The sequence below is a fragment of the Larus michahellis genome, chromosome 4, assembly GCF_964199755.1.
Source record: "Larus michahellis chromosome 4, bLarMic1.1, whole genome shotgun sequence".
Classification (NCBI taxonomy): Eukaryota; Metazoa; Chordata; class Aves; order Charadriiformes; family Laridae; genus Larus; species Larus michahellis.
In genome coordinates this window covers 74,220,843-74,247,065 of record NC_133899.1, presented here as the reverse complement: position 1 = coordinate 74,247,065, position 26,223 = coordinate 74,220,843, and the positions used below count along the sequence as shown (strand labels likewise).

The following is a 26,223-nucleotide window of genomic DNA, read 5'->3' as shown; positions in this document are numbered from 1 at the left end:
CAATAGTTCAGATAGGTCAGGGTTAGCCAATAGACAAGACAAACTCTTCACTGCAGCCTGCTATTGATATTTTAAATTCTGTTTTCCCAATTCTGTTCACAGGCATTGTGGGGTTTGTGGGGGTTTTTGTTTTGTTTGTTTTGAAAGCAGGGCTTTGCCTGCACTGAAGAACTTACCAGTAGCATTAAGCCACATTTCTAAACAAAATAGTTTGTGCAGAATCAGCTTTCTGCCTGATCCCATCCTATTCATTACATTCATTTTCAGCTCCGCTCTCAGAAGCGAAGCCACTGGGTCCCCACTGCTTTCAGGGAGTGCTCACAAAACCTCCCTGCCCTGTAGCCATGCCAGTATTATGACTGAGCCAACAAGCACTAAAAATCCTGTGAGAGTAAAAATCCTCCCAGGCCCTACAAAGCTTATTCACGCAATTCTATATGTGAATTCAAAACAATCACCAAATAATGCAGCGATGATAACCATTTGTTCACTCTTTACAAATAGCTGTGTTTTTACGCTGTGGTTTGAACTCAGAGCAAAGACTAACCTAAGAACATGTGCTGTGTTGTAGCTAGTGCACAGTCACTCAAAATTTGGCATCAGTCTCATTGCAGAGGTACTGTCAGTTTCATTCCCTACAAATCTCTGCAGTGCAAAGGTGACTAGCTAAAAGCCAAGAGATTTTCCACCTACCCACAGTATCAGGTGCACATCCCATGGCAGGCAATCATCTTCACCTCACCAAGCCCACAAACAAATCGTGGGACTTTAAATCCCACTGTCAAAAATACGTGCAGCAGTTTTTAGGAAAGAGGACAGGCAGCTGGTGTGTCACCACAGGGTGCATTTCTAGCCTCTCAATGACACAATGTTCTATAATTTCACTGCCTGAAAGACCCTTCGCCTCCTCAAAGCAACCCACCAAAGACAAAAAGGTAGCATGATATAATAGGAGCACAGAGAGATCAAGTGACTCTCCCAGCAGAAAGAAGGGGTGGATTTGCTTTCCTCTCATCTCGACGTCCATCCTCCATTTGCCCAGCTGTTCTGTCCTCTGGAAGAGCACTGCAGAACACAAAGCTGTAAACTGCGAAGTTGTCAAGCTACTTGTTAGCACAGTCCTGCCTGCGCCTGAGACACCTCACTGCAGACAGCACAAAGCAAGAAGTCCACGAAAAGCTGGCACCAGCTTTGGCTTTTGTACAAAACTTGTTTTGGTTTGAGTGGGCTGTTCCTGTTCGCACTTCCTGCGGTGTAAACAAGTAAAGCAAAAGTCTCTGGAGTCAGCCCACAGGTTTCTCCCAGGCAGCCTGCCTCAGTTTCAACTCCACAAAGATCATATTTTAAAAGCAGCTGAGAAGCAATTTGACAGTGGAAACTAAGGTTAACGGTCTTATCGCTTCACCCATGTTGCTGATTAGCTCAGGACTGGTGCCAGCCATGCCAGAGAAAACCTCTCAGTGAACAAAGCTGGTACCTGTGGTCTTAGGAATGAGGGAACGCACCCTGCAGCAGCCCAGTGCGCCAACAGAAAAGAGACCATCATGCAGCCACAGAACAGGGCAACAGCAGCTCTCACCTCAGCATGGCATCTAGAGAGATAGCGGTGACATCTTCAGGAGCTTCCCTTCCTATCCAGGACAGTCAACTCACGCAGGAACACTCTCGCACCTGGAATTAGCCACTTCACTAACAGTAACACCAGGAATGGCCAAGAAGTCTCTTCTGACCATCAGTCCTTATATATCTCTGACGTCCGTGTCTCCGGGGGTGTTTTGGAGTGATCATTAAATGCTTTGAGGAGTTATGTTCCCCTCCAGAGCTAAAAACACTCTTACTACAGTCAGATCAAATATCAAGCACAGTCAAGGGCAAATTAAATGACATTTCATTTCCCGAAGCTGTAAGTCCAGTCCATAGGAGCTGTCTCTCTCCTGTTGCTATAGGAGCAGTGCTGGAAACAATGCTCAACGCACGCTGCTTGAGGCTGCCTTGAAAAGGACCATTCTTCCAGTAGAAATTGAACAACCCCCAGCCAAAAATAAAACATTCCTCCCCCTTCCGCCTCCCTCTTGTGTAGCGGCTTTTAATGACTCCACCAAAACCATTTACGCAGCTGTTTTTAGACCAGCCTGCAAACTTGACAGGGAGGCACCAGCATGTGAATAAATAACTGGGAGGCACGGGCTGTCCTCACGGCAATTACTTGCTGGCCCTTCGCCAAGGCTGGGGGCAGGGGAAAAGAAAAAAAAAAGATGTCCCTAGAACACACGCCAACAAGCTCTAAAGAAACCTCCCAGCCCAACACCATCAACCATGTCCCTGAAACGCCTCACTCCACCAGTTTGCATACAGACCTGCCCGCAGAGGCAGCAGGAACTGGGCTTCCTCCGGTCCTCTCTGCTGCTTCAAATAAACACATGGGCAAGGGGCAGCTCTCCATGAAGGGTACAGAGCTATAATCAGTACAGAAACTTTGGCAAGTCCGTCTCAGTGTATCATCCACTTCATTTAGAGCTGGCAGGAATAAGTAACTGGAAAAGGGTTCCTCAAACAGATGCCAGCACAAACGGACGGACTTCAAATGAAGCCAAGAAATCCTGCAAGGGATTTCTCCACCAGCCCACCCTCAGGTTACCCTAGCCCTATATGAACAAGCTTCATTAAAGGAAAGCCTAAAAGGAGTCTGAAACCTAATCCCTCCCCCTCCCTCCCCCCCCCCCCCCCCCCCCCCCCCCCCCCCCGAGCCCTTCCTCCTTGGAGGTTGATTTTCAAGTCAAGAGGGACTGTTTCACCTCATTTGATCTCCTGCTATTTTAAAGGTTAAGATTTTCAAGGCTAAAAGCAGTCTGTTTTACAACTCTGGGACAGCCCAGATTGACGCTACAAATACCAAGAATGCTCAAGAAGACTTCAGGAGATGGGAGAAACCACATACTTTACTCCCTTGGGAGCCTCTCCAAACGTTACTTGCACATATTCACCATTCAGACTAAGTCTTTGAGCTCAGCAGAAAGCAGCAGAGCATTTCCCACTGCATCTAAGAGACAGGAACACGGGCAAACATCCGGCATTAGGCAGACTCATTATCTGTCTCTCAATGCACCCCCTGCCATTAGCGAGCAGGAGGGGTAAAGCAGTCCTCAGCATGGTTCACTTGTAGGTTAAGGTGCTCAGTAAGGCCTTAACCATTAAAAGCAAAAAATACCAGAGAAAACCTGGGAACAACACAGACAAAAGTTTCTGAAGAAACTGAGTAACTAGCTTCACTGTGATCTGAGTTTCAGTCAGTACTAAATGCCCACTGTGAAAATGAGGTCCCTCTAGGATATCAAGGGATAGAGGAACACAGAAAACAAATGTCACTTCTTGCTTTTGAAGAATTTAGATAAAACTCTCAAATTCACGCTGGAAGTAACCAGGGCAATTGTGGCACAGAAAATAATCCTATTACCGACCACAGATGAAGGGGTTTTAGTACTGACCGCTCTGGCATCAGGGCCACCTTCCTGCCACTCAGAAAATCCTCACTGCAGTGGTATATGTGTATACGGCAGCAGCGTCTGCATCATTGATAACCACTACTGTATGCACAGACACAGGACAACAAGAGACTATCTGGTCAGGGTGATGCAGAGAGAGATGCTGGCCAGACGTGGTTATCCATGTCAAAAATTGGGAGGATACTGCTGATCTGCAACAGTTGTGCCCTTCGTACACAGGGAAAACAGCTTCCCACGTAGACACCTGTAAATATACTGTTGATAAGAATTACACTGATATAACTACAATAATTTAATTTGGATACTCTCACTGCTCTCTTCTAAGTTGGCTTCATCCTCCCTTCTTTTTTTCCTAAAAACTTGCTAAAAATCCTGATGAAGTAGCAAACAATAAAACCCTTTTTTTCTAATAAGGTGTTTTCTTCCGCATGGAGATGGATGCAGCCAAAGTAAAGCTCGTGACATCAGTGAAAGCAGTTTTTCCTCTGCAACTGTGTCTGCTTTTCCCCACCTCCAGGCTTCTTACAGCAAGGCTGTGAGGATCCACGCTTCCCCAGTGCCTGACCAATTCTAACGGCAAATGGCCCAGGGAAGTCGGCAACCAGGACTTTTTCCTGGTGTAAGCACAGTGCTTTAAATCCCCTTTTTTCCTGCCTCGGGACACATTGCACATAGCAGAGGTAAGCCCCGGGGAGCACATAATGGACAGAGCGTCTTTTATTACGCTCTCCAGAGCCCATCTGCAAGGTGGAGTGCAGCTTCATTCCCCACACACAGCACAGGAGCTCAGTGGGACACTGGTATTCTTTCCCCGCTCAGGAGGAGTTAAAACCAGCAAACTGGGACTCAAAGGTGCAGAAATCAGCCTGACAGCTCCTCCTCTCCAAATACAGAAAGGGGTCCTCCTGATAACAGGAAATTTGTCCTGCCAAAAACCCTCCGAGTGGACAAGGTAAATTGGAGACTACATCAAATCTACCCTCTCACCTCTGGCAGACCTCTCACCTAAGCGAAGTCTCCCACAAGGATGGAAGAGGGGTGCTCCATATAGCAAGGGGGGACTTGCAACTAACCACAGCTTCCAGCTCGCTGGCAGCCCAACTCCTTAGCAAGCTGTTCTTCCACAAAGGACTGGACTCATCCTTTCTATGCTACAACAGCTGAACCCACAGGCATGAAGCCAACACTGTCCCATACACACGTTCTTTCCGCACAGCACTTGACACACACACCTGAGACCACTTCTTGCTCCAGAGCCGGCTTCCCCGAGGCAGTGCCTGCCACGCACATGTCTGTGTGCCTGACTTACCACTGTGACTGCACACGCAGCTCCCCACCACCGCCCCGGGAGCTCTGCATGCAGCTTACAGCAAACACCAAAAAAAAATAACAAATCACCTCTGTTTCCAGGGCAATGCGAGGGGGAGATACGGGATATGAATTCCTCCCTTCTGGATTCCACCAAAACTAGGAAGAAATACCGACGTTCACAAGTCATGACTCACGCCTGCTTCGTCCGGCACTCCAGAAATCCCCTCACTGGATGGCATGCCAGAAATGCCAGCATGGCTGGCATCTGCCAGCTGCCTCTGTTAGCGTATAGATTTGATCAAAACCATCCTTCCTTTTTATTTTCTTTATTGTTGCAGTGTGGTCGTCACTGACGACCAGAGCACTCCCTGAAAACACAACCATGCAGGCATCTGCTGCTCTAGTAGGTGACAGTTCAGTGAGGCTCAAAACATGATCCACTTCCCACAAAACAGAAACTTCTCCCCCAAAAAGTCCTACCTCAGACACTCTTGGTCCCAGTTTTAACTGCACTGCATCATTGAAAGAGCCAAAGAATCTGTTGTTTGTACTCCGGCTATGCTGATAAGTCATACGATTGTATGGAGAGAGCTGCCAAGGACCCTCCGTTAACCTCCACAGAGCATGATTCCCGACTGCCCCTCCTTCTCCCACTAGATGAGCATCCTGCCCCACTAGCAGCTACTCATTCTTACATCATAGAATAGTTTGGGTTGGAAGGGACCTTTAAAGGCCATCTAGTCCAAAACCCCTGCAACGAACAGGGACATCTTCTACTAGAGCAGGTTGCTCAGAGCCCCATCCAACCTGACCTTCAATGTTTCCAGGGATGAGGCACCTACATCCTTCTATGAGAGCTGGCTACACTTTCAGTCCTGTATCAAGCTTATTTCACTATTGCCTGAAATGCACCTACCGAGCTCTACAGCACTTTTGCAGCTCAGACTGAAGAGCCATAAGCACCCAGCCAGCAAGAAGAACGAAGGTTAGAAACATGGACTGAGACAGCTGTACGAGAATGTGCCGCAGATCCCAAAACACACCTCTTATTCTGCCATGCAGTATCAGGAGTGCAAAACAGTAATTATCTGCTTGTTCTTTCTCCTGCCTTCTTCTCCCCCTTAGGGGCAGAAATGTTCCAGGGTGAGGTATCAGACATACTTTCACTTTACCCATTTGTACAGCACAGACAAATCTTTCTCCCACTGCACCTCCCGGTGGTGTTTGTTCCTCTCAACCCGTCCCTCTCCTACAGGGGGAAAGCCATCTGGGAAACATGCTGCAGATTTCAGCCCAGCTGCACAGATTCTTCGGAGCGTGCACCTTCCACTTTGCAGCTACTGGGACAAACTCCACCAAAACACAGGCACTGAGATGGAGCCTCACAGCTCTTTCCACTGCCCCAGACCCCCACTGCTCTGTTTTCTTTCCTACAAAAGGAACAAGAACCTGGATTGGAAAAGTGAACTTCGCTCCTTTGCATTCAGATTTGGTACCAGCAATAGATAAGAAACAATGGTCAATGCCAAACATTTTATGTCACCTACTTCTGGCTTGTTTTTCCTCAGGAAGCCTCATTACTGCTGCCAGGAACAAGCCGTGGGTATGAGCAACATCCCCTTGCAGACCTCCCACACATCTCATTTCCACCTCTCTTCAGAGGCCATGCCACATCGCACATCCTCCAGGCTCCCTCACTGAGATGCACTCACCTCTTACACACACGGTCAGTAAGTACAAAAAGCGGCTCTGCAGCAACCCACGCGGATGCAGGCAATCCACACTGCACAATTAAAACTGCATTTGCTTGGCTGTACCCTGCAGACAGCAGCTGTGCGTCAACACCCAAATGAATTTAAATAGCCGTCAAGGGCCCTTCTGTTAACCTCACAGGACGTAATTCCTGATGTCCTTCCTTATCTCACTAAACCAGTATCCTGCCTCTCCAAGTGTCCAGCACTGCTGCTATCAAAACTATGCATGAAATACACACAAATGTATATACATAACACACAAATATCAGTATCAATGACTTTCTGAAGACCCCAGCTGGCATCTGTCATGGAAGCTACTTATACTTAGACCCTTCTAAGGAGCCAGCTACACCTTCAGTCCCATACCAAGCTTATTTCACTACTGCCTGAAATACACCTACTGAGCTGGATACACATTTTCAGCTCAGACTGGAGAGCTGTAAGCACCTGACCAGCAAGAAGAACTAAGGTTAGAAACATGGACTGAGACAGCTGTACGAGAATGTGCCGCAGATCCCAAAACACACCTCTTATTCTGCCATGCAGTATCAGGAGTCCAAAATAGTAATTATCCTCCTGCTCACACTGCCAAGAGTTTTATTACTGCGCAGCAGCCAGGACGCAGGGCTAATAGGACTGATTGAATTCATTCCCCGGCATGCCAGGCCGTTGAGATCACAAGCAGAGGAGTCTGGCAGGCGGGACAGAGCAGAGCACTGGCAAGAGAGATGCTCATCATCAGTGCTGCTATTACAGTGTTGATCCTTGCCCGGAGGGCTTGGCAGCAAATGGGTTTTGTGCCGTGGGGAGGGATGGTGTGAGGAGCTCTCTGCAGAACTGACAAAACACCTCATCTCCACCCTGCAGCACTGCCGTTTCTCATTTCTCCCTCCACACCCTGGCTTCAGGCACGGGGTGGCAGGGAAAAGCACATTTCTCGCAGGCTGGGAATATGGTCACCATCCTGGGAGAAACCTCTGCCAAAGTGCACGCGCAGAAGAGAATGGGAAAAGAGGGTGATTTTACAAACAATGACACCGTTCATTTCATTTTGGCTTTGCTGTGGCAAAAGCAAAATCGTGTTCAGGGCCTGAAAGGAAGGATAGGCAAGTGAGACGGAAGGAGACCTGGTCCTCACTTTCAGAATCTTAAAGGTGTTTAAGCAAACAAGGAGACTAAGAATTCTGTTCCTCACAGCCAGGGAAGCTGAGATGAGCTGTAATTTCCAGGAGTCACCCTCCCTCAGGCTTTCCATGATCTCAGCTGTTAGTGCACACGCTCAGGAGATAACCCAGCATCGAGCCCACGAGCAGAGGTAGGAGAGCATCTTCTCAGGAGGCTTCAAGAGCAAGACTGAGGAGGCCACTGGGGACAGCAGTAATAGATTAGGACATGGAAAAGCAAAGCTCCCCCTGTTTGTTTTTCAGTTAGTCCATCCACCTTTTATCTTTCTAAACTTCTGTCTTAAAAGAAAAAACACACGGACAGCATAATTCCTTCATAAGTGACCAAATCACCTGGAAGCATCAGACAGGCTAGTTTGCCACATATAGGTATAGGTGACAGAGATGTTACAGGTACAAATACATGTAAAGAATGTATTTTCCTCCTATGCATAAGTAGTAGCCCAACACACTCCTTAGAGTAGAAACCAAACTTTGTAGAAGCAATGAGTGAATTTACCTGCGGGATAACTAGAGGAGACACAGCTCACCAGTCAAGCCCTTCAGGGCTGTTCCAAGAGCAAGGGAGTTGTTGCCTGGTCTGTGTATGTGCAATGGGAACAGCTAGAGCTACGCTGGGAATAATGCAATACGCCTGCTGGAAACTTCCTAAAGAGGCTAGATAGCACTCCATCAGCCACTCCCACCTAGCATTTTTGCTTGACAAGGGAATACAAGCAGCTTTCTTCCACCCTCTTGCTGAAGAATCTCTCACACCCACCGACACAAACTTTCAGAGGCTACACTGAAAATATCCTTCACAGAGCCAAGATTTCAGCTGTGCGTGCCTGACTGTACTTGAAGAGAAGTCTCAGACTCCTGCCCACTTACAAACTGGCATAGGACTTCCCTTCTGCACAAGGGGGCTGGGAAGCTAAAGCATCAGAGAAAAATCTTCTTGGGTCTCTGCTAACTCAGAAGATGGCTTTTGTATTAGATCCAAGACAGCCCAACTGGGCTGTCGAAGTTCCTCTTACTCAGTGCTCTGCTCTCTGCACTAAGAACAAACCCTTCTTTAACACACAGGAGAAAGAAAACTTGACTGTTAAGCTCCCACAAAACGTACCGCAGGATGGACTAAGCACCTCAGACTCCAGAACAAAATGAGATGTCATACATGGGACATTATCTCAAGCACAGAGAAAAGGCATGTTCTTATTGTTTACTGGAGTCAACATACAGCAAGGACTGCCAGGACTTTTACCAGGCAACTGGGCGAGTCATTCTCCTCCACTGCAGAAGGACTCCACAAAGAAGGTAAGCCATAATTTAAAGAAAGCCATAGGCCAATCAATATATGGATCAGTTTGGAATAAAACATGCCTTTTGCAGAAATACAGTGTATGGATAGAAAGACGTTCAGGCCAGGAACTCAAAGACATCATCAGGAAACTACAGAGCAAGGATGTGATCTCAGGATAGTTATATGGAAGAGCTCAAAAGCTGACAACTCCTCCGACTCACAACCCAAGCTTTCAGCAAGGACATCTGACTCAAAGTCAGACGGTACCTAAAAGCAGCTGTAGCAAACCGGAGCCAAGATCCACATACGCAAGCCAGTGTTATGCCTTTGACAGGGACCTGTCACCAGACGCCTCGGATAAAGCATAAGTGATTTTGCCCCAAACATTGCCCAGCTTCCAACAATTTGCAGATCGGGGACTGCCTGTCCTAGGCACACAAACTCCTCCAGAGAATCTAAATACACTGAAACTTTTGCATCTTCTTTTCTAGTTTATGTTGAACTTGGCAACAGCTCAGAAGAGACAGATGCTCTGCTCTCTCCATCACAGGCAGTCATCTTTGGTAGCAGTGAGAGCTCCACGGAAGGGCTGGGATGGACCTTTGTTGGACTGATGACATGCTAAGAGACTCTTCAGCCTCAACAATACCAGGTGGTAGATATGCCGTCACACCAAAAGCTTAAGAACTTAGCTTTTGTTAGGTTCTTAAGAACCTAGGCAATGGCCTCGCAGATGGCAAAGGAAACCCATTTTGGCAAAAGGGACTTGTTTCAAAACTGTTTCAACAAAATGGCCACCACTGGGCATCACCTCTGATGGGTGATGCCATTTTAATAAACCCTTGTTCTAGCAGACACCTTGTGAGCTCTCAGAGCAAGCCAGGAAGTGCTGCAGGGAGACAAAGGAAATGAAGCAGCGTAATTTAAGGGATGCTATACAGTAGCCTGAAATGAGGATATGCCTTTGCTAAAATTCAGCAGGATACTGCAACAGGTTGATTACAAAAGCCCTCAGGAAGTCAAGATTTTTTCTAATTTCACAGCAATTTACGTTCTTCATGAGATGATATGGAGCAAAGGCTACTGGGAAAGATTCCTCATGGCAAGCAACACAGCAATGCAACAATAACCCATTGCCACCAGCTTCAGCTTCCAGATAATTAAAGAAATGGAAGATCGCCTGGATTTTGCGGTAAACAAGGGCTCACCCTCCCTCTCCTCCAAGGGTCCTACAAGCTCAACAGAGAGACCAAGTCTTATTTATACAACAGGGAGACTTCACTGAACAAAAGGCAGAGGGAGATAAATACTGTTTCACAAGATTATGGCAACATTCACAACACCTTTGCTAACGCGCGGGCTGTGCAAAGCTTCTGAACACACATACACACTCTGCAACAGGTTAAAACACTGTAAAAAAAAAAAAAAAAAAAGGCAAAAGCCAAGCCCCCGTGAAGTTGCACAGTGCCAGCGGGCGCTGACGGGGAAGCAAAGCCGTGCTGCCACCGAGCCGGCCGCCGGTGACCGCCGCCAGGTACAGACGGGGCCCCTCAGGGCCCGGCGGCCCCGCTCGGGAGGGAGCGGCAGACAGGCTGGGCTGTCAGGGGCTGCTGCAGGCAGCCCCCGCCGCCCTCCCGGCCTCCCCACGCCGCCCCCCGCCCGCTCCCACCCCGTCCCGCTTCCCGCCCGCCTTCCCTCCTTCCCTCCCTCCCCAGGCGGCCGCCATTTCGGGGGCGCCGCGCCTCACCCCTCCGCAGCGAGCCGCGCCGGCTCGGAGCGCTCCGCGCCGCCTCACGCCCCGACCTGCCGCGCTGTGAGGGAGGGAAGGCACACACAGAGGGAGGGCGGGAGGGCGGTGCGGCCGGCCCGGCCCAGCCCGGCCCGGGAAGCCCCGCGGGCGCCACCGCCCAGACCCGGCGGGGCGGTACCTCCTCGGGGGGCGTCTCCCCCCGGCACCCGGGGCCTCCGGCACGGCACGGGCCGGAGGGGCCTCGTCAGTTTTCGTTTCCTGCGAAATAAAACGTCCCGAAATCCGGCGGTGTCGAGGTGCCGGCGCTGCGCAAGGCTGGCAAGCCGTGTCTCTGGTAGCAGTGACCCCCTGGCCCTCGCCACCCGCATCCATTGCCACAGGCAACACGCTACAGCAAAGTCGAGCTGCAGCTGTTTTCTCTTTTATTTTTATTAATTTTTTTTTTTTTTTTAAGGAGTCAGAGCTGCTTGTTAAAGAGTTTACCATGAAGCATCCTGTAAATCAAGATCAAGCCCTGACTGGCACATCCCCTCATCCTTCCATTACCTCATTTCAACTTCAGCCCAAAGGCCTCTGCGCTGAGCGACAGGCCCCCACAGGGGCTGCTCTCGGAGGAAAGACCCTCGCCCACTCCCCTGGGGGGCTGAGTGGCCTCGCACGGGTTTTTAGGGTTGGGTGGGAAGAGAGAAGTTCATAGAATCAATAATTTGGGTTGGAAGGGACCTTTAAACATCATCTCATCCAACCCCCCCTACAATAAGCAGGGACATCTTCAACTAGAGCAGGCTGCTCAGAGCCCCATCCAACCTGACCTTGGACACTTCCAGGGATGGGGCATCTACCACCTCTCTGGGCGACATCTTCCAGTGTTTCACCACCCTCAGAGTAAAAAGTTTCTTCCTTGTATCTAGTCTAAATCTACCCTCTTTCAGTTTAAAACCATTGCCCCTTCTCCTACTGCTACAGGCCCTGCTAAAAAGTCGGTCCCTCTATACAGATACAGGAAGGCTGCTATAAGGTCTCCCCCGGAGCCATCTCTTTTCCAGGCTGAACAACCCCAGCTCTCTCAGCCTGTCCTCATAGGAGAGGTGTTCCAGCTCCCTGATCATCACCCTCCTCTGGACCTGTTCCAACAGGTCCATGTTCTTCTTGTGCTGAGGGCTCCAGAGCTGGACGCAGTACTCCAGGTGGGGTCTCACCAGAGCGGAGTAGAGGGGCTACTGGCCATGCTTCTTATGATGCAGCAGAGATTGGAGCAGGGAGGGAGGGAAAAGGCCAGTTTAGGACCTCGTGCGTGTTTGCCTTGACTGTGACACTTAAGCTCTCCTGCCCGTGTGCCCAACTCAAAAATCACTTCATCCTTCCCAAGGAATAAACAAACTCCTCTCTCCTCAGCCCATGGGGATCCTACCTAAGCTTTAGCTTGGAGCTCCTGGAGAGCCCAGTGATTAAATAGAGCATTAGGGGACCAGCTCACACTTACACATTGGGAGATTTCTTACACGGAGACTGCGGCAGAGCCAAGAGGCAACAAGAGACGCCGGCCCCTCCTCTGCCACACTGGCCCACTGCCTTCTTGCCGTGTCCAGAGATTTTATGTACAAACAGGAAAGAACGTAACCTCCCCCCGGGCAGATCTGGGTCAGCAAATGGGCATGATTATGCATAACAGCTGCCTGCATGGCAGTCGTGTGCTTGGGAAAGCCTGCAGGTAAAGGCGAGACACAGGACCCCCCACCGCCCAGTTCTCAGCTTATTACTGGCATAATGTATATTTACTGGAGATACGTGTTTACCTTGAGAAAACTAATTTTGCCTGGTCAGGTCTCCTGTGGACTAGTCATTTCAGAAGAAGCAGACAGCTACACTTGTGTTTGCAGGATCAGGGCCTTATTAAACTGCACGGCTTGATAAGCATATAAAGCATGCCTTGCAGGCCTGCAGAGTCTGGAGCTACATTATTATAGCTGCGCCAACTGAAATTTCCGTGTGACTCATAAACAGCCAGAAAAGTAATGAGCAGACTGACAGCGGCTCAAAGAGCTAACGAAGTTCTGAACTGCAGGACTGTGGATCTATTGGCGCTGAGCAGATTTCCAAATAGAGCATTAAAAGGTGTATAGCGTGAGCTATGAGATACATTTATACTTGGAGCTTAAGTACCTGGTCTCTCTCTCTATATATATGGACTAACCAATTAACAAGTAAAAAGAGCACAAAAAGACCCAAACAGAAGGTGACAGGACAGAAAATAACATGCGAGAGCATGATTCCCATAGCAGGAACTGATTAAATGTGTGTAAATGGTAACTGTCCTCCGGAGTTGAGACTGCTGGAATAGAGAAGGTGGCAGAAAACAACATCCCAAACCTTTGCAATTCCTGCATTTGTCCTGTGGGAAAGCTTTAACGTTAACACTGTCTTAATGCTCTCTCTTCAGCCCTGTTTTGCCTTTTCAAAGAGATGCTGTCAGTCTAATCCTGTTATGCTTATCCTTAGCATATTAACATGAAACAGACAAGTGAAATGCAAGGCAGAGTGGGGTCCCTCTGCCTGCGTGCAGAGCTTTGTGGGACTGTGACCACTTATCAGAGCAGATGGTTTTTTCACCTTTGCCTCTAGATCTGATTGTATATGCAGCTGCAGTGTTGCATGTGCCAGCATAAGCTTCCCTGGCTGTAAGAAGAGTACTTTCTTGTGATATGATTCCAAAATGCCTTACAGATTATGTGCAAAATGTCACCTGTCCACTAAGAGACTGCAGCCAATGCAGCGCAGGAATAAGCCCCCAGGCAGAGTCTATTTTGCATCCTCCCTCATCTCATGCCACCTCAGGATATCCCCATTATTTGCTTTTTGTTTACACTGCAGTTTCAAGCGGTCACTTGCAAAGGGTGGCTGCTCCCAGGGCTTCCATTCAGAGGCAGGAGAGATTCTGACAAAAACAGGGGGATGTAGTAAAATTAGGAATTTTTTTTAAAGTCTCATCTAGTTTGGGTCTGGTATCAGACAGGTTTAAAAACTAACAAAACTTACAGCCTCTAGGCTGCATCTGGGTCTTCCGACAGGACATTTAAACATTGTGCCGAGAGACAACAAAAGACCATCCAGTAATAAAACCCACCCTGGTGCTTACTGTTGTCCAAGTGCAACCGGCTCAAACTCTGTGCCACTTTGTCGTGGTTGAAACAAAAGTCTACCCTGTTCCTGCTATCAATTTATAGCGGGGGAAATGAGTAATAATTTCTTTGGTCAAAGCTGCAGAGGGATTAGTTCTGTAATGCACAAACATCCAGCTGGAGCCATGCCAGGGCACAAGGATTAAAAGCAACCGAATTCCTATCTCCAGTGAAAAGGATGCATGGGACATTATTAAAATAAATGTTTAGTTCTACAAATATAGGCACAAAGTGGGAATGTGTCCTCTCTGAAAGCATTACATTGCCCCCAGATCCCCTTTTTCTCCTCCCTGCTCTGCCTTCCCTGATCAGCTGCACTCTGGCTGCTTGAAAGAGGTAAAAAAAATCAGGCTGGAGATGAATTGCTCCTGTGCTGCCTCCAAGACACGGGTTCCTGATCAACTCTCTCCCTACTTAAAAACCTCCCGTTTGTACCACGACGGGGGACAAGCTTCTCAGCACTTCCCGAGCAGCAAGAAGGGGAGGTCACGCTACAATTGGCGACAGAAGAAGGGAGGCTGAAAAAAAATCTCTCAACACAACCCTTTCTAAGACAACTTTTCTTTATTGCCTGTACTCTGCTTGCGCACTAAGAAAACATGCTTAAGGTTGTACATTAAAAACACCCACGTGGTAGTTCTTGCCATTGCAATATGACAACACTGATAAAGGTAATTCATAGACTGGCCCGCGTTTGTGTGTGAGCTGTATTTCACGCCTTTGTCTGTCATGTGCTCTGTACACAGTGTGGGAGGTGTGCATTCAGGCCATGTTAGCAAACTGGCTACGGCTCTCTTCCTTCTGCAGCAACTTTCCAAATCCTGCTACTGCAGGTAAGTAAATGTTAGCATTACTGATGTGTCCCGACCAAAGATGCCGGTTCTTAGTCAGTGCCACTCCTTATTAACCTGCAACTGGAGCATGATGCAGAGGAATCAGCTCCCCCCATTCAGGTAGTGGGTTTGACCTATTCATCAGGAGATAAGAATCTGCACTCCTTCACACCCACATCGGCCAGAAAGCCACATCTGTGTTCAGATTACAGGTGCTTTCTGAAAACAGAGAGGATTTCCCTTCCCAAACACTGTTTCTTGCAAACACAAGCAGTTCCACTGGCAGCGCTGCTGGTGTTACTCTACAGACTCCGGACCTGGTTCCTTCTGGACCTTTCCTAACTGTCTGCTTCCCAGTCTCTGGAAGGCATTACTGCAACGAAGCACAGCACAAACCACAGCCAGCCAGCAGTAAGGACTAGAACAGAAGTGTATTACTTTTAGCTATTCCTTTTAGTCAGGAATCCCACTCTTCTGGACAAAAAACTTCCTCTTTCCTATCAGGAGTAAAGGACACTGGGAGGAATCATGGAAATTCTTTGTAACAGCGATGGGCTGTAGATGACTCAGAGCACTCTTCCTGCATGGCATATTCCCAGAGAAATTTGTTCAACAAACAGACATTCAGAGTAATTGCCTTATCCCAAGAGAGGAAGGGCACTGGATAAATATAGGCCTTCCCTATGCTGCAAACTTGGAGGGACCGCGTCACAATTGTATTATCGCATCTTGCTCCTAAAATGTCAAAGTCACATACAGAAATAGGCTTAAAGAAGAAAGGGAACAGGGCGTTACGAAAAAAAAAAAAAAGATCACTTAGTCCCACAAGGCTTTAAGAGTGACTGAGCTACAAAACAGAAAGCATCATGCCCCAGAGAACACCAGGGGCTTCATGCCCAGGCACAGTGTCAGCCATGCTGAGAGGTGCAGTTTTGGGGCCAGGTCGTACCTTAGCCCGTCATTCCCCTCGCCCTGCTTTGCCCAAATCCTTAGTGACAACAGGAACAGGTTCGGTCCTGCTCTTTCTTAGGTCTTTCACCGGGGAAGTGAGGTTATTGCACAAAGTGTCTGCAAGAGAAAAAGCTTCAGTAGGTACCTTTCACGCAGGCGGCTGCCTTGTGCTTCCAGCCCAGGTACATTTGCAAGCACTGTGGTCAAGCTAGTGGGGTGGGATCTTTCAGTCCTGCAGATACGTCTGTTCCTGGTTGCTGGGAGGTTCTTCAGGAAAGGGTAAGAGAATGGGAGGAAACAAGCAGCGCTCAGCCTTAAAACAGGCTATATATGGCCCCCCTACTACGTACGGCACAGCTCCTGCAATGGGTTGTGAATCAGCAGCATGTGCCAGCGCCTGCGAGTCCCAGGGCAACCGCTCTGTGTTCTGTAAACAGTAAGAGAGGGACAGTGACAAGGTCCATTAGGGTGACAAAGGGGAGAAAGCCATCGGGATGACCCATTTTATCAGTTCATACTATATCCACATATGGAATCATTTACCTACAATATTGGCAAGTCAAACCAAATTTCGCAGTAAATACAGGGCCTGATCCAGATCTTACAGGAACTGATGGAGGTTTCCTTGCTGACTGAAGCAGGCTTTCAGCCGGGCTCTGCTGTTAAAGAACCAAGAGAAGATGCTGCTCTTTGAGAGGAATGGATCACTACCTAGAGCTAGCCCAAATTTAAAATAATTTCTTTATCTCTTACACTAAAATTCTGTTTAACACAGCACCCACTGTGTCCTCCACTTTCTGCTGCTAGGCCACTTCTTTCCCAAAAAGAAAAGGAACAAAACTTCATCCTTTTACGGGGAAGTGACCTCTCCAGACAGAAGGCCTAGTTTGTGCTTTTAGCCCAGACACGCTGAATTTCCCCAATGAAGCAGAGGCCTCCAGAGACCAGGGCTGCATGCAGAGTTGGGAAATGGAACAGTACAGATCATATGCACATTTTGGCCTGATTTAGTGCCTTGAAATTCCCAGATGGGGAAAAGCTGCAGCTTCCCCAAGTCTCTGCAGAGCTGATACCATCAGATTTGGCTTGCTTGAAAGGAACCGCAGTTTCATGAAACAGTGCTGGCGCAGGTCTCTTGCTGACACATTGATGTGCCTTATGTGCAGCACCCTTTCCTCCTGCTGACATCTTCCAGCTGCAGGGCATTCTCCCTCTGCCTGTCTTCTTGTGCTGTCAGCAACCTGGAACAAGCAGCACACATCAAGAACACAACCTAGTTAGTGACATCTTCCTGCCAAGGCATTTGGCTCTGCCCTTTGCTCCCCATCAGCCAGGGACATTTAGGATTGTAAAAAGTGACCGGCCCAAACACCGGACTTCTCTGAAAGCTGGGCTAGATAAGCCACACACAGAAAATGAGCATGAATTTCCAGGGAACGGGGAAAGAAACTCAACACATACAAGAGGGGACAGCATGGCTTAGTAGTCACAGCACTAGACCTGGGCCTGAGTGGTTTGTATCTTATTCCAAGCTCCCTCATTGATGACAGAATCCCAGGCTGTTTGCCTCACCTGTCTGGGCTGTCTTGGGCAGCAGCATGGTAATAAAGCACGCTGGAGGCACATGCTATGGGAGACGAGATTTACCTAGCTAGTAAGTAAATCATCCCAGTTAATGAACAGCTAAGTCCTGCTGTGGATTTAACAGAGATGATGCGGCAGGAGGTGAAGGGATAAAAGAAAAGAAAAGGATATTTTCTTGCAAGATTTCAAAGACTTTTTTCAAAACTATTTCCTTTTTTAAAAACTAAAAAAACTTAAAGCAAACTTCTTTCAGGCTTACAAAGTGTCTTAGCTCTCTTTGCCACCAAAATATCACGTTCTGTGTAACGCTTAATAACGTAAGGAAGAAGAAACCCTTAGAGATGCAGGCAGACTTCAAACTGAAAATGCCAACTTAAAATCTGGGATAGTACACAAGGTTTTTGTGATGAAGTATGCAAATTAAACTCCCAGTCTTTCAATAGCAGCTCTGCCAGATGAAGCTTTGCATGTGATAACGTCCAGTCTACACTTGGTGCTCTACAGGCACAGAAGACAAGGACCTGGAGTCAGGGGGAAGAGCACATCGCTCCCGGTCTTTTTTGTGACATTTGACAAAGTCAGTCTCTGACAACCCCCTCTTCTTGCCCGTTCCCCAGGACAGCCCACACCAATCACCTACAGCTGGCGAAATATCCCAGGGTGACTGTTCCTGTTCACTGACCTGGCCATGTGCAGCATGGGCTCCATGATGTTATAGCCAGTCATCGCGCTGCACTCGTAGAAGACAGCCTTGTATTCCTGCACAGCAAGCACATATGTTGGCTGCCAGCTCTCCCCCACCACTCGCCCACCCCCCTGGGAGCTGGCCCACCCTCACCACTGGGAACTCTGCCGAGAGCAGCTGGGGCCAGGAAGGTGGCTGTTGGCACACACCCTGCTCACCAACCCAGGAAAAGGAGATGCTTTTTCAGCATCTGGGGGCCTAGCCAGAGTGTCCAAAAGGGAACACTGGGGGAGTTATTCGGGAAGAGAAAACATCTACCCAGGGTACTTGGATTCCCTTACCTTTGTGTTGCCAAATCCAGAAGATGGGGAACACCTCTGAAACCCTGCCTCCCACCTCCCAGGGACCAAGGTACCAGTGGGCATGCGGATGAAAGGAGTGAGGAAGGATGATTTTGCAGAGTATGCATTAGGGGAGTCCTCAAATGGTAAACCAGCCGCGCATGCTCCCCTCAGAAAGACTGAGCATCACTGTAAGGAGGCATCAAGCCTCAAGGGCCATTGTCTGCCACATGCTGGCCACCACCTCACCCTCCGTGGTACCAGAGGGACCTCAGTACATGTTTGCATTGGAGAAATGGGGGTGGAGTCGGGGGGAGAGGGAAGGTACCATACTGGGAAATGGCTCCAAGAAGGGCATCCTGCCAGTCAGGCTGCCCTGCTCACAGCTGGAGGGAGGCTGCAGAGCAGGTCAGCAGCAGAGCACAGTCTCACACCTTCGCCAGCCTTTCCCCCTCCACCTTGGGCACATTCCGTGTCTCTCTCTGCGCAGCATCCATTTTATTTCCAAGCAGAAAGACCACAGCTCCATCCTCAATACCTTCCTGCAAAAGAAACAGTGTAAAGCACCCTAGAGACTCAGCCAAGGGAGGGAAATATCTTGGAGCAGATCCTGTTCCAGCTCATGCAAACAAGACCTTCAGTAGCAGCAGGATCAGGCCCTTTAATTCATTAAAGGGCCATTCCTCAAATAGCCCCAGGGATTTGTGGAAGAAAGCTTGAACTACGGGGATGTATTTCAGATATTCGGTATGTTTATCTGGGATGCTCAGAAACGGCAGACAGGACATAAGTTCTGCTCTGGGAAATAACAAGCCTGAAGAAAAGCAGTCTGCCCGGAACTGAAGTTCAGGCAGAGCTTCTTATTAAGTTCAATAATTTTTGTTGTATGTGCTATCCTAAACTCAGCCATCACTTGCTGAAAATTCACTGGCCAAGCAACTTTCAACTCTTGTATAGAGTCTCTGTAGCAACTGTTACTCCCTAGGCAATTCCTGGAGCCCATTACCTTTGGTAAAACTCCCTCTAAGTCCACTGGCTCACGAGAACATCACCAGAATAAGGACTGCAGAATAGGGCTTCATTTCCAAACTTGACTGCCCTGGATGACTTACAGTACCTGAACACCTTCAAAGCAAGATAAATACTAAGATGGGGAAAGAAAAAGAAGAGAGATCCTTAAAAGTTACAAATTTCGGGTGCTTTGATTTTCTGTGTGCTCAGTATAACCTTCCTGAAAGGACCCTGATTTTCAGCGGCTTGTTATTTTTGAAAATCTTAACCTTTGATCTTTTAGAGTCCAAAGAAACTACTAAATGGTTTGGTTTGTTTTCCCCCCCACAGGCCTGTGGAAGTTAATGATATTAGAAACCTCCAACCTATGCTTATTCATTTCACATAGATCTTGGGTTTTGAGACTCAGCACAATCAAAACAAAACAACCCTTGACAATTTCCCTTCGGCTCTGAGTCACGTACACACAATTTATTTAAATTATAGAGACAGGTATTTTTGTCTCCGCTAGCAGATACAAGCCACAGATTAATGCTTTTATTGAGAGTTTGGAAATAAAAAGCAGGGGGGCAGACTACAGTATTACTACACAGTCACCAAATAAAAAATAAAATTTAAAAAAAATAATCAACTATTAAAGTTGAAGCAAATGAGGAAAAAACTAAGCTATTACTAATATTACAGTCTCATCTAGAAATCTCAAAGTAGAGTCAGGATGCGATCGTGTGAAGCACTGTGCATGCATGCTGCAGGTCTTAGCCTAAATGCACCGGGGCTGTCGCCTTTTCCTGGGCATAGACTGAACATCAGGAGACCTCCTGGCCTGAGCACAGGTGTAATGTGACCATGTTTAGGAGATGTTGCCAATGCACATGGGCTGCTTACAAACACACACTATTGTTTTGGCAGGTCCCACCACCTTCTGCATAGAAACAGCCCTCCCTCTCTACCACTGGCTTTGGTATCTTTAACAAGAAGCCCCTGGTCCCAAATTAATTAGCACAGGCAGTACCTGTAGCATCTGCTTTGATAACTCATCTTCCCATGGTCAATAGGACCTCCTAGGGCATCAGAGAACATTGCTTCCAGACAGACTGTTGGAGCTGGTCTAGAGCAAGGCTGCAGCAGCACCATCAGCATTAGAGAGCTGAAGCTCCGCTCTCACCTGGACACTGCTCATCCAGTTCCGCACTGCCGTGAAGGAGCACTCGGCTGTAACGTCGTACATCACCAGAATCCCATCCGCCTTCCGGAAATACTGCTTGGTAATGCTCCGAAACCTGAGCCCAAATGAAATCAAAGGCACTCTCAGAGGCATGGCTGTGTAATGACAAGAAACAGAATGGGATTATCTGTCTTTTAGTGCAGGCTCTCTGCAAGGCCTGGCAGCCCCTGTGTGTGAGATGTGTCCTCTGGGGCTGGTGTGTACAGACCGGTGACAGGCAGGTCAGATCCGTGCACCTTTGAAGCAGGCCAACAGCCTTAGGTAAGCAGGAGTCTTTCCAAAAGCATGGTGCTGACAAAGCAGGAAGGAAGACCTTTGCAGGTCAGGAGGAAAGAAACAGAAGAATCTGTTTAGGTGGGACAGGGAAAGGGAAGGAAAAGTCAATTGCCTATGAAAAGGGAAATGGATGAAAAAACCACGACCTTTCCCTAGAGTCCAGAAGAATCTGCAGACTAAGCTGTACCACAGTATAAACTAGGTGTGCGTAATGTCTGCCCCAGTGCTGCCAAAACAGCAATTAAGATCTCAGCATCAGTACAATCTGTTTCCAGTTTTGAATCTATAAAGCAATGCCATCATACATAAAAATCAGCAGACACAATTTCAGGGAGAAACTCCCTCCAGACATCTACTTTGTCCTGGGGGTACCAGTCAGAACCACAGACTTGTATTTTGAGAATAAACTCCAACAAAAAAGAAACCCAAACCTTAAAATCTACAAGCAGTTTGTGACAGGGCCGTGATATAACCACATTGATTGCAAACTGATGGAATTAAGTGCAACAGGGTAGGTTTAGACTGGACATTAAGAAAAAATTTTTCACAGAAAGAGTGGTCAGACACTGGAATAGGCTGCCCAGGGAGGTGGTGGAGTCACCATCCCTGGATGTGTTTAAGACTCGTTTAGATGTGGTGTTAACGGATATGGTGTAAGGGAGAACTTTGTAGAGTGGAGATGATGGTTGGACTTGATGATCCCAAGGGTCTTTTCCAACCTAAATGATTCTATGATACACGTCTAAGACCTGCTAATGCTGCAGGAGCCTACCCTAAAGGTCCTCCTGCAGAGACAATACCTTGAATTTGGCCTCTGATGCAATCTGTCCTGGGTAAAATATCACACTTCATGTCATAACAACGTCCTTTACTGCTCAGCTCCAGCACTGAAATAACCACAGGAGTCCCTCAAAAATCATTATTTCTTCAGTATAAAGCTTGATTCTGTAAGAAATAGTTTGCTTTTCAGAGATACTCCTGCTTAGTACATTCCCACCAGGTCTGCATGGTCTAGCAGACTGAGGTAGACAGCATTGTTACTCTGTTGGCACAGCTCGGGATTATAATATTCCCATGACCTCAGCTGCCTCCTGAAGGCCTGCCCCCGTAACATATTTATCCCAAAATACCCAGTACTTATGTTTGCCAGGCTCTTGAGGTTAATGGCCCCCTTGAAATAACTTTTCATCTTCAGCTTCAAAGTGCATCCTAAATAAAGTCTAATTTACATGAAGGTAGTGGTGGGCCTATATCTCTAGTAGGAGATGAGGATCAAGTGTGTCTCTACTACTCTGATCCTCACCAACAGTGCTAGTAACATCTAGTCATGGCCCATGCTTTTGAAACTAGAGGCCTTCAAGTGGAGAACCTGTATTCACTGCCACAAAAAGCTACACTGCCCCTCTACCAAGGATTATCACTTCCACGAGTCTATCAGCAGAAGGGACTTTGAAAGGGGCCAATAACCTGACTGACAGAGTCCAGCGGGGTAGTTCAAATCACCTTAGGTCCTTTCCCTTAGGTCAAGCTAATTCAGCTGGCTCTGTCTGAATCAGGTCTGGAAAGGTTCACACGCTCCTCTCCACCCTCTGAATAGCAAGTGGTGGTGAGCAGCTGAGGACAGCAGTGGCACAACTGAATCTGAGAACAGGATGTCTATCCAGAGCCTTCATTTCTATCCTAATCTGCAGCCCTGTCCTGCAGCTTTTCCCAGAAGCAGGCTGATGTAGGAGACCCTTGAGGCCGAGAGGAACTTCAAACCCCGCACCATACAATGATTTATGGATAAACTACCTGAACCACAAGGATGCAGGTCAGACTTATGGAAAGCTACTTTTCCATCAGTCCTCATAGTGATCTCCCTGGGCCCCGCTTCGCAGCCACAGCTTCTAGAAATCTACAAAACAGATTTTCGCTGACGCGACCTCTCTGGTCCTTCTGAAGCTAACAGTTTTCCCAGAGACAGAAACCAGATGCACACACTCTTTCCCTTTCTTCCTGTTTTCCTACACTGAGACTGGCAGTGGGGCATCCTCACAGAAATTGCTTACCTTTCTTGCCCAGCTGTATCCCACAGCTGTAAGGCAACTTGGGTGTTATCCACCATCAGACTCTTCACCTGGTAATCGATACCTGTCAGGAAGGTACCAATGATCATAAGATAGGATGGAGAGAGAGCGACTGCCAATGGCCAAGATCTACACATTTAGTTCAGAGAAATTGCAAGATTGATTAGAAATTGAGCGAGGGACCACCTTTACCTTTATTTGGGCTAAAATATGAGGAAAAAGCATGTGTCGAGGCTGACTTTCCCACCCTTCTTAGCCGGATGAGTCAGGAACCCTATTACTTACCGATGGTTGCATTGAGCTCAGCCAAAAACCTGTCATAGCAGAAGCGGTGGATGAAGGAACTCTTCCCAACGCCAGAGTTCCCTACAAACACCACTTTAAAGATGCGGTCTGGGGAACAGCTGGCTGGTTCCAGTGCCTGGAGCTACAATGGAAGAAAGGGATGCAGTTTTGAAAAGCCCAGCTGCAGACTGTGCGTTGATTTAGGCATTGGACCCCTGCACATATGGAGCTGGAGTTACAGGGGAAGAGAGTCAGAAACCCTCAAGTCCCTAGGTGTTTGGGGAAGAACCCTGAGTAATTACACTCACCCTGCTTTCAGTGCCAACAGGCTGCCCTCTAGGAGGCAATGGAGCATCATCTAATCCATCTGCACTTTTTCTACAGTCAGCATCACCCTTCAAAGTCATCTTCAACCACTCAGCATCTGTTGCCAATGACCATCTCTCCTTGTCTCTGCTCTTCTCTCCGGAGTTTGTGCTATCTCCTTCTCCTGTCTTCAGCCATGTCCCGTTGCCTGGGAAGTATTTACAGTTCTTTTTGTTGGGTTCTTCCCCCGCCGTATCCACAGGGAAGGTGAAGGGAAGGTCCGCAGAGGCCAGTTGTCTGTATTAAAGCCCACAGGCATGACAAAGGGAAAGGGGAAGGAGGGGGAAAGGGGAGAGAGAGGAGATTGCAAATTCCCAAAACAGCCAATGAGATCCAATTAGCGCATATGCAATGCTTGCAGGAACTCTACTTCATACATACACTCCCCATAGCCCCTGTGACTAAGGCATCAGTGGCACCCCTAGGGAAAGAGCAACAGTTCACCTGAGCTACACTGTAGTCATATGTGCTGACATATCTTTCATTAATTTTAATAAAAATTCCCACCTTCCAGATTTTTCAAGAATTCTTTGCCTCCCACTTCCCCTGGTACTGAAAAATGAGGCAAAGCATACAAAGGTAGCAACAGGAAATATTTTTTCTTTTTTTTTAAAAAAAGCAACAACCCCCCCTCTATTTTTATTACCAAATACAAAAAAAAAGAAGTAACAAAGGTTTCGAGGTTAGTGAAAAGGGTTTCAACTGCAGGCAGCAGTTGGGCGAGGGCTGGCTGATTGTCCTTGGGAGGCCGCATGCGGTGTGCACGTATGTTACTGCCCTCTGCTGAAGGCACCCAGCCCTGCTCCAGGAAACAAGTCCATCACTTCCAGACACTGCTGTAGGAGAGTCTTACCGAATTCAGGCAGCAGAAACCTGCCACAGGTGTGCAAATTGCAGTGAAGATGCTCACAGGAGGGTCACTTTGCCTGGTGTTGGCTCTGCTCTGGCCTGCATCCACACCTGGCCCGAGGTAAAGGAGCCAGGACCCAAGAGATGTTTGTTTTATAGAGCTTCCAACGTATAAAGCTGCGCTCTCTACTGCAAGAAATCCCCAGGACCCCTTCCCAAGCTCTGGTAGTGGGGAATAGGTGTTGCACCCACTGTGCCTACAAAAGAGCAGGCTGATGCACTTTGTCCCTGTCCACTGATGTAGTCATTCCATCATAGAAGGCCACTAAGTTGGTCAGACAGGACTTGTCCTTCGTGAAGCCACGGTGGCTGTCTTGAATCACCTCCCTCTCCTCCATGTGCCTTAGCATAGCTTCTAGGAGGATCAGTTCCATGATCTTCCCAGGCCCAGAGGTGAGGCTGACAGGTTGGTAGTTCCCTGGGTCCTCCTTTTTACCCTTTTTAAAAATAGGTGCAATGTTTCCCTTTTTCCCACTCACCGGGGTCTTCACCTCACTGCCATGACTTTTCAGATATCATGGACAGTGGATTTGCAACTACATCAGCCATTTCCCTCAGGACTCTGGGATGCATCTTGTCAGGTCCCATAGAATTCTGTATGTTCAGGTTCCTCAGGTGGTCACAAACCTGATCTTCTCTTACAGTAGGAAGGAATTTTCTCCCCCGGTGCCTGCCTTGAGGTCTATCCACTCAAGAGGTGTGGGGATAGAGGTTGCTAATGAAGACTGAGACAAAAAACTTGTTGAGTACCTCAGCCTTCTCCTGGTCCGTTGCTATCAGTTTGCCCATCTTGTTCATCAGGTGGGGTACGCTTTCTTTGACCTCCCTTTTCTGGCTGAAATACCTGTAGAAGCCCTTTTTATTATTCTTTGTGTCCCTTGCCACATTCAACTTCAGGTGCGTCTTGGCCTTCCTGACCGCATCCCTACACAGCTGGGCAGCATCCCTATGCTCTTCCCAGGATACCTGTCCATTTCCTTCTTGCCCTTTAGTTTGACCAGCAGGTCTTGACTCAGCCATGCTGGTCTCTTGCCTTCCTTTCCCGATTTCTTACACCGGGGGATCAAGAGCTCTTGCACTCTATGGAAAGCATCAGGGCTGCAAAATTCACCTGCTGCAATGTCTACACTTGTTCTGTGAAAGGGCGTTCACATTGCTGGTTTTCTTCTCTGCATCTGCCCCAAATGCTAGCCCAGAGCCAGGCCAGCTGGAACCTCTTCCTATCCTCCCAGGCTCAGGAGAACAGCCGCCACCTCCCAGGGCTAGCAGGAGTAGCAGCAATGATAGGCTGAGACTCAAAAGCCTCTTTGGGGTGGGGGGCAGTGGTGAAAGGGACAAACACAAAGCTTTCTTAACAGCGACTCCAGATCTAATGGGTTTTATTCGTGTTTCTCAAGCAACATGGTGTGACACAGCACTGTGACAGAGACAGGACCAACAAATACTTCTCCCATTCTCACATCACCCTCACTGCCAGACTCCTCCACCTGTTAAGCCTTTCCAGTGGGCTTATGCCAGCAGCAGCTAGCAGGATCTTTGCAAGAATAGCTGAGGAGGAGGATGGGAGAACTTGTGTGTCTGATCCCATGGATAGCATGTCTGGCAATCACACAGCCATGAAAGAGCTCTGCCTCAGACCTATCTAAACAACCTCCCAGCCTGGGCTCGAATCAGCCCTGTTCATGTGGTTTTCCACCAGTCCATGAGCCCAGGAACCTGAAGCTC

At 48.1% G+C, this 26,223-nt stretch overlaps 2 protein-coding genes across 18 annotated transcripts in view; both read right to left on the bottom strand.

The window, feature by feature from the left end:
• Positions 1-16,018, bottom strand: part of CD151 (CD151 molecule (Raph blood group)) — a 41,848-nt gene extending 25,830 nt beyond the window's left edge. The window contains exons 1-2 of one of the 5 annotated variants that reach the window (XM_074585614.1): positions 2,358-2,443; positions 1,580-1,671 (exon numbers count right to left, since the gene is read on the bottom strand). The gene's annotated coding sequence lies outside the window, so the exon portion shown is untranslated. Of the gene's footprint in view, positions 1-1,579; positions 1,672-2,357; positions 2,468-6,526; positions 6,647-10,781; positions 10,950-15,892 lie in introns of those variants that run through there. The other 4 variants (XM_074585617.1, XM_074585612.1, XM_074585613.1 and 1 more) reach the window with 4 other exon arrangements.
• Positions 15,893-26,223, bottom strand: part of CRACR2B (calcium release activated channel regulator 2B) — a 48,220-nt gene continuing 37,889 nt past the window's right edge. For 5 of the 13 annotated variants that reach the window (XM_074585603.1, XM_074585606.1, XM_074585607.1 and 2 more), the window contains 7 exons: positions 23,532-23,826; positions 23,224-23,365; positions 22,921-23,002; positions 20,534-20,648; positions 18,792-18,899; positions 18,014-18,090; positions 15,893-16,988 (listed from right to left, as the gene is read on the bottom strand). In XM_074585603.1, the coding sequence (XP_074441704.1) occupies positions 16,904-16,988; positions 18,014-18,090; positions 18,792-18,899; positions 20,534-20,648; positions 22,921-23,002; positions 23,224-23,365; positions 23,532-23,826 (904 nt within the window). In that variant the 3' untranslated portion in view covers positions 15,893-16,903. Of the gene's footprint in view, positions 16,989-18,013; positions 18,091-18,690; positions 18,900-19,248; positions 19,483-20,533; positions 20,689-21,669; positions 21,815-22,920; positions 23,003-23,223; positions 23,366-23,531; positions 23,827-26,223 lie in introns of those variants that run through there. The other 8 variants (XR_012586809.1, XR_012586808.1, XR_012586811.1 and 5 more) reach the window with 8 other exon arrangements.